Source organism: Erpetoichthys calabaricus, chromosome 7 (genome assembly GCF_900747795.2).
Source record: "Erpetoichthys calabaricus chromosome 7, fErpCal1.3, whole genome shotgun sequence".
Lineage (NCBI taxonomy): Eukaryota > Metazoa > Chordata > Cladistia > Polypteriformes > Polypteridae > Erpetoichthys > Erpetoichthys calabaricus.
The window spans coordinates 187,101,054-187,118,201 of record NC_041400.2 but is presented as its reverse complement, the minus strand read 5'-3'; the positions used below and the strand labels follow the sequence as shown (position 1 = coordinate 187,118,201).

Sequence of the window (17,148 nt, the reverse complement as noted above, 5' to 3'; positions counted from 1 at the left end):
GTAAACAATTGGTGGGAGGGGTGGTGAGGATCAGCCATGATGCTAGTGGCTTCCGGGTACGCTTGCGGCGTCTCCTTGCTGGGATGATACCTGTAGGTGATTCGGGGGCGGGTTCACGGAGCAGGCCTAGCTCATGGAGCTCTTTTGTTAGAGCGTCTTCAGGTAAGTTGTTGGTGTTAAATCTTTAATTGATTTCCAGAAGTGTGACGCGGTTGTATGAAAGTCTTTGTGTGTCTTTCACACACATGATTTATTGACTGTGCGAACAAAATAAATAGTTAAAAACAGCTAAAATGCACCTTTTTTTTGAATCCGGAGTAGCCGCTACGCCCTAGCGCAAAAGAAGGCCCATTTGTAATATTCTGAAATTTCCTTTTCAGTTTTTGCTAACCTAAACTTTAAATTTAAACCTCTGGCAGTTTACTGCTTACCTTTACACCATTTTAGGTCATTCATTCCATTTCAACTGATTACATTTGAATGAAAAACTGGAAAAACTGAGGTGTTCTAAAACTTTTCACTGGTAGGGTACAGTAAGATGGTCCAGATATACCACAGGTTTACTTTTAACATTTGAATACAGAGGTCTACTTGTATCTTGCAGTGTCCACAAAAGGAACGTGCCATTCAGCAGTCTGTTCCATCCAAAGATGGCTGGTTAAACACACAAGCATTCAGCGTTCACAACGACTCATCTTCAGAGGGTTCACAACGGAGTGAATCATTGCTCTTGCCGAGTTTAAAAATAATCATCAACAAGATGATGTAAACTCTTGCTAGTCAGCAATGTGGATGACTTCAGACTGTATTTCAAAGACTGGAGCGCACCTTTCAGCTTTAATTTTAATGTGCTTGCTTTCTTAGTACACCTTATTCGAAGATCTGCACTGGTATCTGCAAGGTTGCTGGTTCAAATCCTGTTACTCCCAGAAGGGATCATACTCTGTTGGGACCTTAACCTGAAAATTGCTCCAGGGGTGTTGTATAATGTTATGTTTTAAATTATGTTTCTAGACTTCTCTAGCGCCTTCAACACAATCCAACCTCTGCTCCTTAGGGACAAGCTGACACAGATGGGATTAGATTCATACCTAGTGGCATGGATCGTGGACTATCTTAAAAACAGACCTCAGTATGTGCGTCTTGGGAACTGCACGTCTGACATTGTGGTCAGCAACACAGGAGCGCCACAGGGGACTGTACTTTCTCCGGTCCTGTTCAGCCTATAAACATCGGACTTCCAATACAACTCGGAGTCCGGCCATGTGCAAAAGTTCGCTGATGACACTGCTATCGTGGGCTGCATCAGGAATGGGCTGGAGGAGGAGTATAGGGACCTAATCAATGACTTTGTTAAATGGTCCGACTCAAACCACCTACACCTGAACACCAGCAAAACCAAAGAGCTGGTGGTGGATTTTAGGAGGCCCAGACCCCTCATAGACCCAGTGATCATCAAAGGTGACTGTGTGCAGAGGGTACAGACCTATAAATATCTAGGAGTGCAGCTGGATGATAAATTAGACTGGACTGCCAATACTGATGCGCTGTGCAAGAAAGGACAGAGCCGGTTATACTACCTTAGAAGGCTGGCGTCCTTCAACATCTGCAATAAGATGCTGCAGATGTTCTATCAGACGGTTGTGGCGAGAGCCCTCTTCTACGCAGTGGTGTGCTGGGGAGGCAGCATTAAGAGGAAAGACGCCTCACGTCTGGACAAACTGGTGAGGAAGGCAGGCTCTATTGTTGGCATGGAGCTGGACAGTTTAACATCTGTGGCAGAGCGAAGGGCGCTCAGCAGGCTCCTATCAATTATGGAGAATCCACTGCATCCACTTAATAGTATCATCTCCAGACAGAAGAGCAGCTTCAGAGACAGACTGCTGTCACTGTCCTGCTCCACTGACAGATTGAGGAGATCGTTCCTCCCCCAAACTATGCGACTGTTTAATTCCATCCGGGGGGTAAACGTTAACATTTAACATTATACATAGTTATTGTCTGTTTTTCACCTGCATTATTATCATTCTTTAATATTATTTATTGTATCAGTATGCTGCTGCTGAAGAATGTGAATTTCCCATTGGGATTAATAAAGTATCTATCTATCTATCTATCTATCTATCTATCTATCTATCTATCTATCTATCTATCTATCTATCTATCTATCTATCTATCTATCTATCTATCTATCTATCTATCTATCTATCTATCTATCTATCTATCTATCTATAATCTAATAGCTGACACTGCACTCTGACCCCCAAAGGTTATGCGAAAAGACAATATCCTCTTAGGGGTTAAGAAAGTATATCAAATCAAAAGTCTCCAGAGCTCCCCTTGCTTTTTAAACTCCGTCTGATTGTATCAGCACTAAATTACATCTGAAGTGGAAGGTTTAGGCCAGTTCTCCACAATACCCAAAACCCCACAATACTTGAACTCTCCATAACTCACCATGAGATGTTGTAGTTATTGTATATACTCGAGTTTAAGTTCTCCCGTGGATAAGTCGGGGCTTGATTTTACCGTATAATTTCCGGTATTTTGTAATAAAGTATCTATCTATCTATCTATCTATCTATCTATCTATCTATCTATCTATCTATCTATCTATCTATCTATCTATCTATCTATCTATCTATCTATCTATCTATCTATCTATCTATCTATCTATCTATCTATCTATGTCGGTCATATAAGTTGAAAACTTACGCTATTGGTGCAAAAGTTTATGATATGCTAACGCCCCCCTGAGAGAGTAACCACAGAGCACACTGCCTTTTTCTATGTATTGTGCCTACGTGACCACACAGTAATACCCGAACTATTCCGAAGCAATGTTTGCACTGTTCAGCGTTTTTTGTATCTCACACCCTCATACACCTTTATCGTAAGAGCATCTCTTATCTGTGATGGAGCGTTTGATCAGAAGAAAATATGAAGCTGGTTTTAAATTAAAAGTCATTGAAGTAGTGAAGGAAATTGGTAACTGCACTGCTGCAACAAAATTCGATGTGTCTAAGAAACTGATGTGAGATTGGAGGAAGCAAAAAGATACATTAAGTGTCGCATTTTTGATCGGGCACATAAGTCGGGGTCTGATTTTATGATTGATTTTTTGGGTTTCAAGACCCGACTTATACGTGAGTATATATGGTATTTCAAGTTGAACGACTGAGGCTGGCCAGTTTGAAAGTTTCCACCTTTACTTTTATCCTCACTCCAAATCCTCACCCTTGCTGTCCTCAGATGAGCCCTTCCACTGATACAGCATGAGATACTGTAGCTCCTTTGGCAGTAGTGATCACAGTGCAGTCAGTCATTTTCCAGCCTGCTTAATCCTGAACAGGGTCGCGAGGGTCTGCTGGAGACTATCCCAGCAAGCACAGGGCACAAGGCAGTAACAAACCCTGGGCAGGGTGCAGTCCATTGCATGGAAAACACACCCACCCCCCTCCACAAACACACCATACTAGGGTCAATTTAGGATTGTAAATTCATCTAACATGCATGTCTTTGGACTGTATGAGGAAACCAGAGCACCTGGAAGAAACCCACACAGACACGAGGAGGACCCGGGATGATGTGAACCCTGGCTTCCTTACTCCAAGGCAGCACCGCTACCACTGCGCCACCTAGCTAAGTACAAGAATATTTAATATTTCCCACGTTATGTTCCACACAGCCTCCTACATTCACAGATGATGGGACATCTCTCAAGTTTGCTGCCTCTCCACAAGGTAATTGAGATGAGCCGAAATTCAGGTCAGCGATGAGAGCAGTATATCCTCAATTTAAAACCCCACAGAAAAGTAACTTCTCATAACAAGTCAGAAGTCACATCTTAACATTAATCTTCTTCTTCTTTCGGCTGCTCTCGTTAAGGGTTGCCACAGTGGATCAACTTTTTCCATATCTTTCTATCCTCGTCATCTTGCTCTGTCACCCTCATCACTTGCATGTCCTCTCTCACCACATCCATAAACCTTCTCTTAGACCTTCCTCTTCTCCTCTTATCTGGCAGCTCTATCCTTAGCACCCTTCTCCCAATATACCCAGCATCTCTCCTCTGCATATGTCCAAACCAACACAATCTCGCCTCTCTGACTTTGTCTTCCAACTGTTCAACCTGAGCTGACCCTCTAATGTACTCGTCCCTAATCCTATCTATCCTAGTCACACCTAATGCAAATCTTAGCATATTTAACTGTGTAGCAGTAGAGGCGTGTGTCCACCTCTTGAACCCTCAGGTACCACTCCAAACACCAGGTGAAAGTACAAGACTTCTTTATTTTCTTATAATTACGTGCACAAAGCACCCTCCACTCCACACTACTCATATAAACAATAAACTACTCATAAAACCAATCCTCCTTCTCCCAGACACTTAGCCACCCTACCTCCCAGCTCAGCTCAGTGTCTGGGCTTTCCCAGAGTCCTTTTATACACCCTGACCCGGAGGTGTTCCTGCCCAACAGTCCACAGTTCCTTATTCCTTCCGGGTCAGGGTAAACAGTCCTTATCTTCAACCTGGAAGCACGTCATCTCTCCTGCTCACGTGACCAGGACGTACTTCCAGGTTATAGGGCACACATGAGTCCACGGGCTTCCCAACAGCGACTCCTAGTGGTCCCCAAGGTATCCAGCAGGGCTGTGTATAAAACTACATAGTCTATGAGGCCCTGCTGGAATTCGGGGCCCGTCCATGCTGTCGGGAGAGCTCCTCCTGGTGGCCTGGGGGTGAGGGCCGGAATAAGAAGCCGGCAATCCATCACAACTGTCACATCTTAACATTAATAATTCATTTAATTTTAGGCTCTTTGGTATTTTACATTTAAGGATAGCTTAAGAGAATGGCATATCTTCACCAGTATATACTAAATATCCAAAAGTAAACTGACACCCATGTTGTTTATCTGGTGATGAGGAGATTTTCATAGACAGCACTGTTCTCTTATTTATAAGTGGTCTCTCTCCAAGCCCCTCAGGCAGAAAATTTCATCCTCATTTTAAAAAATTCCACTTCTAATAACAGCACTTTAGTTAAAGATTTTCAAGCATCACGAATAAAGCACACCTCGGGGGGGTCTCAGCTGTTCATCTTTAGCTTGCCACTTGAAAGAGTCAATGAATACAGCAAGTGAAATAGGAATTGGAGATAGTTATATTACACATTGAAGAGGCATTTTAAATCATAAGAGAGACAAATCAAAATGTGTATGTATACTGAGGGTTAATATTACTTTGAAACAGCCTTCCTACAACCATTTTGAAAGGATGAAGCTTTCGCCAGGAGGAGAGGTCATCAGGCGGTTACCAGCCTTCACGGAGTGTTTCGACACTTTCCAGCTAGCGGGTCTGCAGTGGGGTTTAGTCACTACCTCTGTCCTGTAGACTTCCAGATAAAGTTCTCTCTCTTACGATGAAACGACTTACCGTAGATACTCGCGTATTAGTCAACCTCGCAGATAAGTGTATTTTTAAGCCGAAAATTACGAAATTTGTTATGACCTGCGTATAAGTCAAGGGTAAAACTTGACAGCTATCAGAGACAGAGGGCAACAATCAGCTGTTAATGGCGACAAAACTCACAGTCACATCACAGGCATTCCCTCTGTGCTTGGAGAAACGCTAGACTCGTTGACCCGGCAACTAATCCTTGCGTGTGCGTGAGTTGCGAAATGTAAACAAATGTAAACAAAGGCAAGATGGCATCGATATGTCACAAGGGAGCGAAGCGAGTGCAGAAAAGAAAACACTCGGCAGACGATGTTTTGCACATTATCGCTGAGTCGGACTCTGATTTTTCAGAATCGGATTTTATTGACAGTGATCAGGAATCGAGCAAGAGAGTGAGAAGCCAGCATCAGCTGATCGGACACCAGCCGATGCTGCGCCAGCTGATCGGCTGCCAGCTGAACGCATTCACGCAGCCGATACATCTACGGCAAGGTTCGCGTGGGAGGAATACACAGACATTGATCCGTAGAAGCCGAACTGGCTACCGGACTTCACAAGACAGCATGGCTTGCTGTTGGACACGACAGATCACCAGCTGCTGTACTTCAGGCTGCTCTCTCCTGATGCTGCTTTTCAGCTACTGTCAGACGAGACAAACAGGTAGGCAGAGAAATTTTTTGAATCGTGGGCTGCGCTTGCATCGCATTGATAGTGTGCGTTGCCTTGGTTCTTTTGATTCCAAATCTGGTTGCACGTGGCAGCTAATGGTATGTATGTTATCCAAAACCTGCAAAAGCTAATGCTCAAATTCAAGTATTTCACAGTTTAAAGAATTATTTAATGAAATTAGAAAATAACTAGCTAATTAGCAATAGTATTGCTGGCTTATAATTATTTCAAAGACCATGGGAAACGGCAGATGACCAGTGACTTAACACCGTGAAGCGTTGAGTGTACAATGTCATTACCCAAATTGTATGGACAATTGTGTTGCCCCGCGGATAAGTCGACCCTGTTTTTTTAAATGAATTTTAAGGCATAAATTTTTCGACTTATACGCAAGTATCTACGGTACATACTATTTTTCTGTGTAGCCTCCTGCCGCTGTAATCCACTTGTTCCAGCACTCAGGAAGTCTTTTGACTGCATGTTGACCCTTTCTTGCACAGTGTCAATAGCCTCCTCATTCGATTTGAATTTCTTCCCTCCTAAAAATTCCATAAGTGGACCGAAGAGACGATAGTCCCTCTCTGAATGACTTGCACCAATCATACACTTTAGACTGAGAGAGAGAGAGAGGCACTCATCCCCAAACTGATTTTTAAGTTTCGAATAAATCTGAGATGGAATGACTCCTTCATTTGTCAAAAATTGAATAATAATGCTCTGTGCAGCACTACTGTGTACCTCCTGCTCCGACATGTTGATTACAACTGACAGGAATGGAGGAATTGGGCAGCTAGCACTACTAACGGCAAGTTCATATACAGAAGGTATAGAAAATAATACCCCCCCCTCAAAATATTCCCATTTTTTTTTGCTTTACAGCCTTAAACGAAAACACACAAATCAATATTTTTTTCCAGCTTTACTTACTCAATACAATCTATAACATCCAAGGTAAAGATATCACAGCTACAGCTCAGAAGAATTTCACAAAATACAAAACAAGAAAACCTGAGATTAATAAAGGATCACCCCTCTCCTAAACTCAATCAAGTGTAAGTGCCCACCATTTCCATTGCGGTTACTGGCTTCCTTCTACTGGTGATCAATTGTAATCTGTGTGATTAGTGAAGCTGTTCCTGCAGCATTCATTCCCTTGCTTAGTAGTGCAACTGACAGCAAACTACTGACTATGGGGGGCATCTCAGGGATAGAGTTGTGGGCAGACATAAGGCAGGAGATGGAGCCAAAAAAATCTCAAAGGCTTTATCAATCCCAGGAAGCACAGTAAAGTCCATCATAAAGAAGTAGCAAGTGTTTGGTAGTTTGCATGTTCTCCCCGTGTCTGCGTGGGTTTCCTCCGGGTGCTCCGGTTTCCTCCCACAGTCCAAAGACATGCAGGTTAGGTCGACTGGCGATTCTAAATTGGCCTTGGTGTGTGGGTGTGTGTGTGTGTCCTGCGGTGGGTTGGCGCCCTGCCCGGGATTGGTTCCCTGCCTTGCACCCTGTGTTGGCTGGGATTGGCTCCAGCAGACCCCCGTGACCCTGTGTTTGTATTCAGCGGTTTGGAAAATGGATGGATGGAAGTGTTTGGTACTACTAGGACCCTCCCTGGATCCGGCCGTTCCTCCAAACTGGATGGAAGAGCAAGGAGGAAACTGGTAAGAGGGGCTACCAAGGAGCCAGTGGCCACTTTGAAGGAGTTACAAGATTTGATGGCAAAGAGTGGTCATTAATGGTGTGCATGTGACAACAATTTCACAAGCGCTCCACAATTGTGGCTTGTTCAGGAGGGTCACAAGGAAAAAGCCACTTCTCAAGAAAGGCCACATTAAGGCTCATTTGAGCTTTCCCAGAATGCAACTTGAAGATTCTGATGCCAAATTGAAAAAGGTCTTATGGTCAGATGAGCCCACAATCAAACTATTTTTTTTTTTGTTCTTTATTTTGCCTTATACAATTTCTTGTATTAGGAATTTGTTAGTTTTCACATGCCCCTTGGGGTCAGAGCGCAGTTTCAGTCATTGTATAGCGCCCTGGAACAATTACAGGTTAAGGGTCTTGCTCAAGGGCCTAGCAGAGTAGGATCTCTTTTGGCAGTAATGGGGATTCGAACCGGCAACCTTCTGGATACCAGTGCAGATCCTTAGCCTCAGAGCCACCACTCCACCCCAGTATTTGGCCTCGATACCAAATGGTACACCAATGCAGCTCACCATCCACAACACACCAATACCTACAGTAAAGCATGGAGGGGACAGCATCCTGTTTTGGGGGGCCTGGGGCTCTCGTTAGGGTAGAAGGTAAAATGGATGGGGCAAAATACCATCAAATTCTTGAGGAAAACCTGCTACCCTCTGCCAGAAAGTTGAAGATGGGCAGAATGTTCACCTTTCAACACAACAACGACCAGAAGCACACAGCAAAGTTGAGCACGCAGTGGCTGAAGGAGAAAAAAGTGAATGTCCTTGTGTGGCCCAGTGAGAGCCCAGACCTAAATCCCATTGAAAATCTGTGGAAAGATTTGAAGATAGTAGACCACCAACGGTCACCATCCAATTTGACCGAACTTGAACAGTTCTGTAAAGAAGAGTGGGGGGGCAAATATTGAGTGGGCTCAATCTAGGTGTGCAAAGCTGATAGAGAAGTATCACCATCAGACTCAAGGCTGTCATTAAAGCAAAAGGTGGCTCAACAAAATGACACTGGGGGGAGTGATCCTTTATTAATCTCAGTAAGTCTTGTTTTTGATCTATACTAATAAAAGGCAAAGCCCTCACTCACTCACTCACTCACTCACTCACTCACTCACTCACTCACTCACTCACTCACTCACTCACTCACTCACTCACTCACTCACTCACTCACTCATCAGTAATTCTCCAACTTCCCGTGTAGGTGGAAGGCTGAAATTTGGCAGGCTCATTCCTTACAGCTTACTTACAAAAGTTAGGCAGGTTTCATTTCGAAATTCAAGGCGTAACGGTCATAACTGGAACCTCTTTTTTGTCCATATACTGTAATGGACTGCAGCTCGCTGGCCATGGGAGGCGGGGTTGCATATCGCGTCATCACGCCTCCCACGTAATCACGTGAACTGACTGTGAACGCAGTACGTAGAAAACAAGGAAGAGCCCCAAAGAGCGCTGAAGAAAACATTCATTACACAATTGAGAAGGCAGCGAAACACTAAGAAGCGAGCGAGTGACGCATACAAGCATATTCATAAGTGCAGCTACTGCGGAAACAAAGCATGGTGTAAACCGTAAGTTTAAATTAAGTTTGGCAAGATTGCTTTTCTCCTGTTCAACTATACGTTGCATTCTCAACAGTAAGCTTGCACGACTTGGTCATATTACAACTGGAGTGCTGAACTGACAACGTGGTATACAAAGACAACTATAACTATAACAATCGTAATAAACGAACAATAAACAATACAGAACCGCTAATCAAGGAGAAAGGACGGCCTTATATGGCGTTCGTTTATAAAACAGCGGACAGGCTGTGTAAAGGCAGCTTCACAAAAAAACAGATCCTTAACAAATTGTTATTGGTATATTTTCCCTCAATTTAAAAAGGTTTTCTTTTCTTCTTAATTAAAATTTAAAAGCAATACTTCACCGCTGCGAAGCCCCTCTAGCACTGACGTCCGAGGTTCGATTCCCGTAAGGGAGTGCAGTGAGTGTGTACGCCTGATGAGCCAAGAATTAGGGTGAAACACGTGTCGCGTACTCTTTGCATTATTTGACAGTAAACTATTTTCAACCATTCTATGATCTGCTTCTCACAACTGAAGGCACCGTGGCTGATGTTAGCTGACTTGCTGGCCAACCATAAGCGTTACCTGGTAGGTAACCACCCATACAATCAGATTGTGATTCAGACTACGAATGCCGTGATATATATATATATATATATATATATATATATATATACAGTGGTGTGAAAAACTATTTGCCCCCTTCCTGATTTCTTATTCTTTTGCATGTTTGTCACACAAAATGTTTCTGATCATCAAACACATTTAACCATTAGTCAAATATAACACAAGTAAACACAAAATGCAGTTTGTAAATGGTGGTTTTTATTATTTAGGGAGAAAAAAAAATCCAAACCTACATGGCCCTGTGTGAAAAAGTAATTGCCCCCTGAACCTAATAACTGGTTGGGCCACCCTTAGCAGCAATAACTGCAATCAAGCGTTTGCGATAACTTGCAATGAGTCTTTTACAGTGCTCTGGAGGAATTTTGGCCCACTCATCTTTGCAAAATTGTTGTAATTCAGCTTTATTTGAGGGTTTTCTAGCATGAACCGCCTTTTTAAGGTCATGCCATAGCATCTCAATTGGATTCAGGTCAGGACTTTGACTAGGCCACTCCAAAGTCTTCATTTTGTTTTTCTTCAGCCATTCAGAGGTGGATTTGCTGGTGTGTTTTGGGTCATTGTCCTGTTGCAGCACCCAAAATCGCTTCAGCTTGAGTTGACGAACAAATGGCCGGACATTCTCCTTCAGGATTTTTTGGTAGACAGTAGAATTCATGGTTCCATCTATCACAGCAAGCCTTCCAGGTCCTGAAGCAGCAAAACAACCCCAGACCATCACACTACCACCACCATATTTTACTGTTGGTATGATGTTCTTTTTCTGAAATGCTGTGTTCCTTTTACGCCAGATGTAACGGGACATTTGCCTTCCAAAAAGTTCAACTTTTGTCTCATCAGTCCACAAGGTATTTTCCCAAAAGTCTTGGCAATCATTGAGATGTTTCTTAGCAAAATTGAGACGAGCCCTAATGTTCTTTTTGCTTAACAGTGGTTTGCGTCTTGGAAATCTGCCATGCAGGCCATTTTTGCCCAGTCTCTTTCTTATGGTGGAGTCGTGAACACTGACCTTAATTGAGGCAAGTGAGGCCTGCAGTTCTTTAGACGTTGTCCTGGGGTCTTTTGTGACCTCTCGGATGAGTCGTCTCTGCGCTCTTGGGGTAATTTTGGTCGGCCGGCCACTCCTGGGAAGGTTCACCACTGTTCCATGTTTTTGCCATTTGTGGATAATGGCTCTCACTGTGGTTCGCTGGAGTCCCAAAGCTTTAGAAATGGCTTTATAACCTTTACCAGACTGATAGATCTCAATTACTGCTGTTCTCATTTGTTCCTGAATTTCTTTGGATCTTGGCATGATGTCTAGCTTTTGAGGTGCTTTTGGTCTACTTCTCTGTGTCAGGCAGCTCCTATTTAAGTGATTTCTTGATTGAAACAGGTGTGGCAGTAATCAGGCCTGGGGGTGGCTACGGAAATTGAACTCAGGTGTGATACACCACAGTTAGGTTATTTTTTAACAAGGGGGCAATTACTTTTTCACACAGGGCCATGTAGGTTTGGATTTTTTTTCTCCCTAAATAATAAAAACCATCATTTAAAAACTGCATTTTGTGTTTACTTGTGTTATATTTGACTAATGGTTAAATGTGTTTGATGATCAGAAACATTTTGTGTGACAAACATGCAAAAGAATAAGAAATCAGGAAGGGGGCAAATAGTTTTTCACACCACTGTATATATAAAAAAGTAGATATGTATATATATATATATATATATATATATATATATATATATATATATATATATATATATGTGTGTGTGTGAATGTATGTATATATGTGTATATGTATGTCTACAGGGTATATTTATATATATATATATGTGCATATGTATATATATATGTGTGTATATATGTAAATATGTATATATTTACAGTGGTGTGAAAAACTATTTGCCCCCTTCCTGATTTCTTATTCTTTTGCATGTTTGTCACACAAAATGTTTCTGATCATCAAACACATTTAACCATTAGTCAAATATAACACAAGTAAACACAAAATGCAGTTTTTAAATGATGGTGTTTATTATTTAGGGAGAAAAAAAATCCAAACCTACATGGCCCTGTGTGAAAAAGTAATTGCCCCTTGTTAAAAAATAACCTAACTGTGGTGTATCACACCTGAGTTCAATTTCCGTAGCCACCCCCAGGCCTGATTACTGCCACACCTGTTTCAATCAAGAAATCACTTAAATAGGAGCTGCCTGACACAGAGAAGTAGACCAAAAGCACCTCAAAAGCTAGACATCATGCCAAGATCCAAAGAAATTCAGGAACAAATGAGAACAGAAGTAATTGAGATCTATCAGTCTGGTAAAGGTTATAAAGCCATTTCTAAAGCTTTGGGACTCCAGCGAACCACAGTGAGAGCCATTATCCACAAATGGCAAAAACATGGAACAGTGGTGAACCTTCCCAGGAGTGGCCGGCCGACCAAAATTACCCCAAGAGCGCAGAGACGACTCATCCGAGAGGTCACAAAAGACGCCAGGACAACGTCTAAAGAACTGCAGGCCTCACTTGCCTCAATTAAGGTCAGTGTTCACGACTCCACCATAAGAAAGAGACTGGGCAAAAACGGCCTGCATGGCAGATTTCCAAGACGCAAACCACTGTTAAGCAAAAAGAACATTAGGGCTCGTCTCAGTTTTGCTAAGAAACATCTCAATGATTGCCAAGACTTTTGGGAAAATACCTTGTGGACTAATGAGTCAAAAGTTGAACTTTTTGGAAGGCAAATGTCCCGTTACATCTGGCGTAAAAGGAACACAGCATTTCAGAAAAAGAACATCATACCAACAGTAAAATATGGTGGTGGTAGTGTGATGGTCTGGGGTTGTTTTGCTGCTTCAGGACCTGGAAGGCTTGCTGTGATAGATGGAACCATGAATTCTACTGTCTACCAAAAAATCCTGAAGGAGAATGTCCGGCCATCTGTTCGTCAACTCAAGCTGAAGCGATCTTGGGTGCTGCAACAGGACAATGACCCAAAACACACCAGCAAATCCACCTCTGAATGGCTGAAGAAAAACAAAATGAAGACTTTGGAGTGGCTTAGTCAAAGTCCTGACCTGAATCCAATTGAGATGCTATGGCATGACCTTAAAAAGGCGGTTCATGCTAGAAAACCCTCAAATAAAGCTGAATTACAACAATTTTACAAAGATGAGTGGGCCAAAATTCCTCCAGAGCACTGTAAAAAACTCATTGCAAGTTATCGCAAACGCTTGATTGCAGTTATTGCTGCTAAGGGTGGCCCAACCAGTTATTAGGTTCAGGGGGCAATTACTTTTTCACACAGGGCCATGTAGGTTTGGATTTTTTTTTCTCCCTAAATAATAAAAACCACCATTTACAAACTGCATTTTGTGTTTACTTGTGTTATATTTGACTAATGGTTAAATGTGTTTGATGATCAGAAACATTTTGTGTGACAAACATGCAAAAGAATAAGAAATCAGGAAGGGGGCAAATAGTTTTTCACACCACTGTATATGTATATATATGTACATATGTATATATATATGTAGATGTGTAAATTTGTATATGTATATATGTATATGTGGATGTGTATATGTATATGTATGTGTATATATGTATATGTAGATATGTGTATATGTATATACTGTATATATATATGTATATATGTATATGTAAATATATGTTTACATAACCTCTTTAACACACTACTTCTCCGCTGTGAAGCACAGGGATTTTGCTAGTTTTATATAATTCTTCTCAACTTGTAGCTATGATATCTTTCACTTGGAAGTTAGAGGTTGCATTGAGTAAATAAAGCTGGGAAGAAATATTTTTGGGTGTGTTTACATTTAAGGCTGATACAGGAGAAAGTAGGGTGAAATGACTCCTTTTATTGGCTAACTAAACAGATTACAAATGCAAGCTTTCGGGGCAGCTAAGTCCCCTTCATCATTTCACCCTACTTTCTCCTGTATCAATCTATGGCTAACACTGTACTTTAAGGCTGTAAAGCAAAAAAAGGGAATATTTCAATGGGGGGGATTACACCCACTGTATGTATGTGTTTGTCCAGTGAGTCGTATCTGCCTTGCACTCTTTATAAGAACAGAGCCTGAAAATTCCTGCTTATAACTGAACGCCCCTCGTTTTAAAAATTGCAGTTGCCTTAGCAGTGACCCCCATAAATCTCCATGCAGAATTTGACCTGATCAGATATTGAAATTTGGTCCATGCCATTTGTAAGGCACCAGCGTCAGTGACTTTACTCTTTACATGTGACAATGCAACTTCTATTCCTGCTGCTAGCCACTGAGTCACCCTGCCATGCCTTGTTGAATTTAAAGACTTTTTCTTCGGCGGTCTTCCAGCCAACCTGGATTTCACCTCCTGCTGATAGCATCAGCTCTTTTTCAAGCCTTTGTTATGCATTATTAAACATTTTAAAACTTTTGTATATTTTATTTGTATTAATGCAAAAAAGGAAGGTACATTCCAGATTCTCATGTACTATGTATGCAGACTTACCTATAAGTGGGACAGAGTCGGATGTAGCTGGCATAATCTCAGCCACTAAAAGCATAAAGACCGTTAAAGACAGCAGTACAGTGATCCCTGGAAAAAAAAGTAATAAAAACATAGAATTAGAACAGTAAGTCCAGAAGTCTGTATATTTACAGTTCGGTCCATAAATATTTGGACAGAGACAACTTTTTTCTAATTTTGGTTCTGTACATTACCACAATGAATTTTAAATGAAACAACTCAGATGTAGTTGAAGTGCAGACTTTCAGCTTTAATTCAGTGGGGTGAACAAAACGATTGCATAAAAATGTGAGGCAACTAAAGCATTTTTTGAATGCAATCCCTTCATTTCTGGGGCTCAAAAGTAATTGGACAATTGACTCAAAGGCTATTTCATGGGCAGGTGTGGGCAAGTCCGTCGTTATGTCATTATCAATTAAGCAGATAAAAGGCCTGGAGTTGATTTGAGGTGTGGTGCTTGCATGTGGAAGATTTTGCTGTGAACAGACAACATGCGATCAAAGGAGCTCTCCATGCAGGTGAAAGAAGCCATCCTTAAGCTGCGAAAACAGAAAAAACCCATCTGAGAAATTGCTACAATATTACGAGTGGCAAAATCTACAGTTTGGTACATCCTGAGAAAGAAAGCAAGCACTGGTGAACTCAGCAACGCAAAAAGACCTGGACGTCCACGGAAGACAACAGTGGTGGATGATCGCAGAATCATTTCCATGGTGAAGAGAAACCCCTTCATAACAGCCAACCAAGTGAACAACACTCTCCAGGGGGGTAGGCGTATCGATATCCAAGTCTACCATAAAGAGAAGACTGCATGAAAGTAAATACAGAGGGTGCACTGTGAGGTGCAAGCCACTCATAAGCCTCAAGAATAGAAAGGCTAGATTGAACTTTGCTAAAGAACATCTAAAAAAGCCAGCACAGTTCTGGAAAATCATTCTTTGGACAGATGAAACCAAGATCAACCTCTACCAGAATGATGGCAAGAAAAAAGTATGGAGAAGGCGTGGAACAGCTCATTATCCAAAGCATACCACATCATCTGTAAAACACGGTGGAGGCAGTGTGATGGCTTGGGCGTGCATGGCTGCCAGTGGCACTGGGACACTAGTGTTTAGTGATGATGTGACACAGGACAGAAGCAGCCGAATGAATTCTGAGACGTTCAGAGACATGCTGTCTGCTCAAATCCAGCTAAATGCAGTCAAATTGATTTGGCGGCGTTTCATGATACAGATGGACAATGACCCAAAACATACAGCCAAAGCAACCCAGGAGTTTATTAAAGCAAAGAAGTGGAAAATTTTTGAATGGTTAAGTCAGTAACCTGATCTTAACCCAACTGAGCAGGCATTTCACTTGTTGAAGACTAAACTTCAGACAGAAAGGCCCACAAACAAACAGCAACTGAAAGTTGCTGCAGTAAAGGCCTAGCAGAACATTAAAAAGGAGGAAACCCAACATCTGGTGATGTCCAGGAGTTCAAGACTTCGGGCTGTCATTGCCAGCAAAGGGTTTTCAACCAAGTATTAGAAATGAACATTTTATTTCCAGTTATTTAATTTGTCCAATTACATTTGAGCCCCTGAAATGAAGGGATTGCGTTACAAAAATGCTTTAGTTACCTCACATTTTTATGCAATCGTTTTGTTCACCCCACTGAATGAAAGCTGAAAGTCTGCACTTCAACTGCATTTCAGTTGTTTCATTTAAAATTCACTGTGGTAATGTACAGAACCAAAATTAGAAAAAAGTTGTCTCTGTCCAAATATTTATGGACCTAACTGTATATGCCAAAAGGATAAAGAATGTAACATTCCATGTAGCTCCAATATTCCTTAGTGAATTCACCTCCCAAGGCCGAAAACGAAGAGCAGAACCTACCAAGTGACGAGAACCCGAGAAGTCAGAGTAGCATAATGTCATTTATGTAGAGCAAAGTAACACCATAAATTTAAGACAATTATTTGTTGGATCTTTTTTTTATTATTTTGGATGCATTGAGAAAACTCACAACACAAAAAAAGCTATGGAGCTTATCTGCTGAAAAAAGCAAAATCACATCAAATAACCTGAAAATGAATTAACGAGGGTGAGTCAAAACTTCTCTGCACTGGTTATATTGAAACTTCTGTTGGCAGCACTGCCTTATCAATGCTTTCCGTACGAGGTCCCTGTCTCCCCAGGTGTGAATGTCTTACGTCAGATCATTTGTAACTGCAGTGCCAGAAACAATGGCCGCCCCACTTGTGATTTGCCAATATTGGAATATTATCTGGAAAATGGTTCAACAATCAACAGTCCTCCATTGCTCACTGAAGAGCTAAAGCCTAAACTTCGGACAAAACGCAATCGGGCATTGTGTTCTTGCATGACAGTGCACGTCCGCACAAACTGCTGCTAACACTATTGACACTCGGCAAAAACTTTGTATTGAGGTGTTACAGCATCCCTTGACACATATTTTTAGGGAGTCACTGTGCACTGGAGAGATTACGAAGGACTGGAAAATGGCAAAAATCATCCCATTGTATACAAAGGGTGACAGGGCAGATCCAAGCAACTAGAGGCCAACATGCATCACAGGAAAATGAATGGAAGAAATTATTAAGGACTA

At 41.8% G+C, this 17,148-nt stretch overlaps 1 protein-coding gene across 1 annotated transcript in view; it reads right to left on the bottom strand.

Annotated features, from left to right (window-relative positions):
- chrna8 (cholinergic receptor, nicotinic, alpha 8) overlaps window positions 1-17,148 on the bottom strand; it is a 474,679-nt gene that overhangs the window by 19,552 nt on the left and 437,979 nt on the right. The window contains exon 8 of the mRNA XM_028805834.2: window positions 14,517-14,603. Coding sequence (XP_028661667.1) covers window positions 14,517-14,603 — 87 coding nt within the window. The remainder of the gene's footprint in view (window positions 1-14,516; window positions 14,604-17,148) is intronic.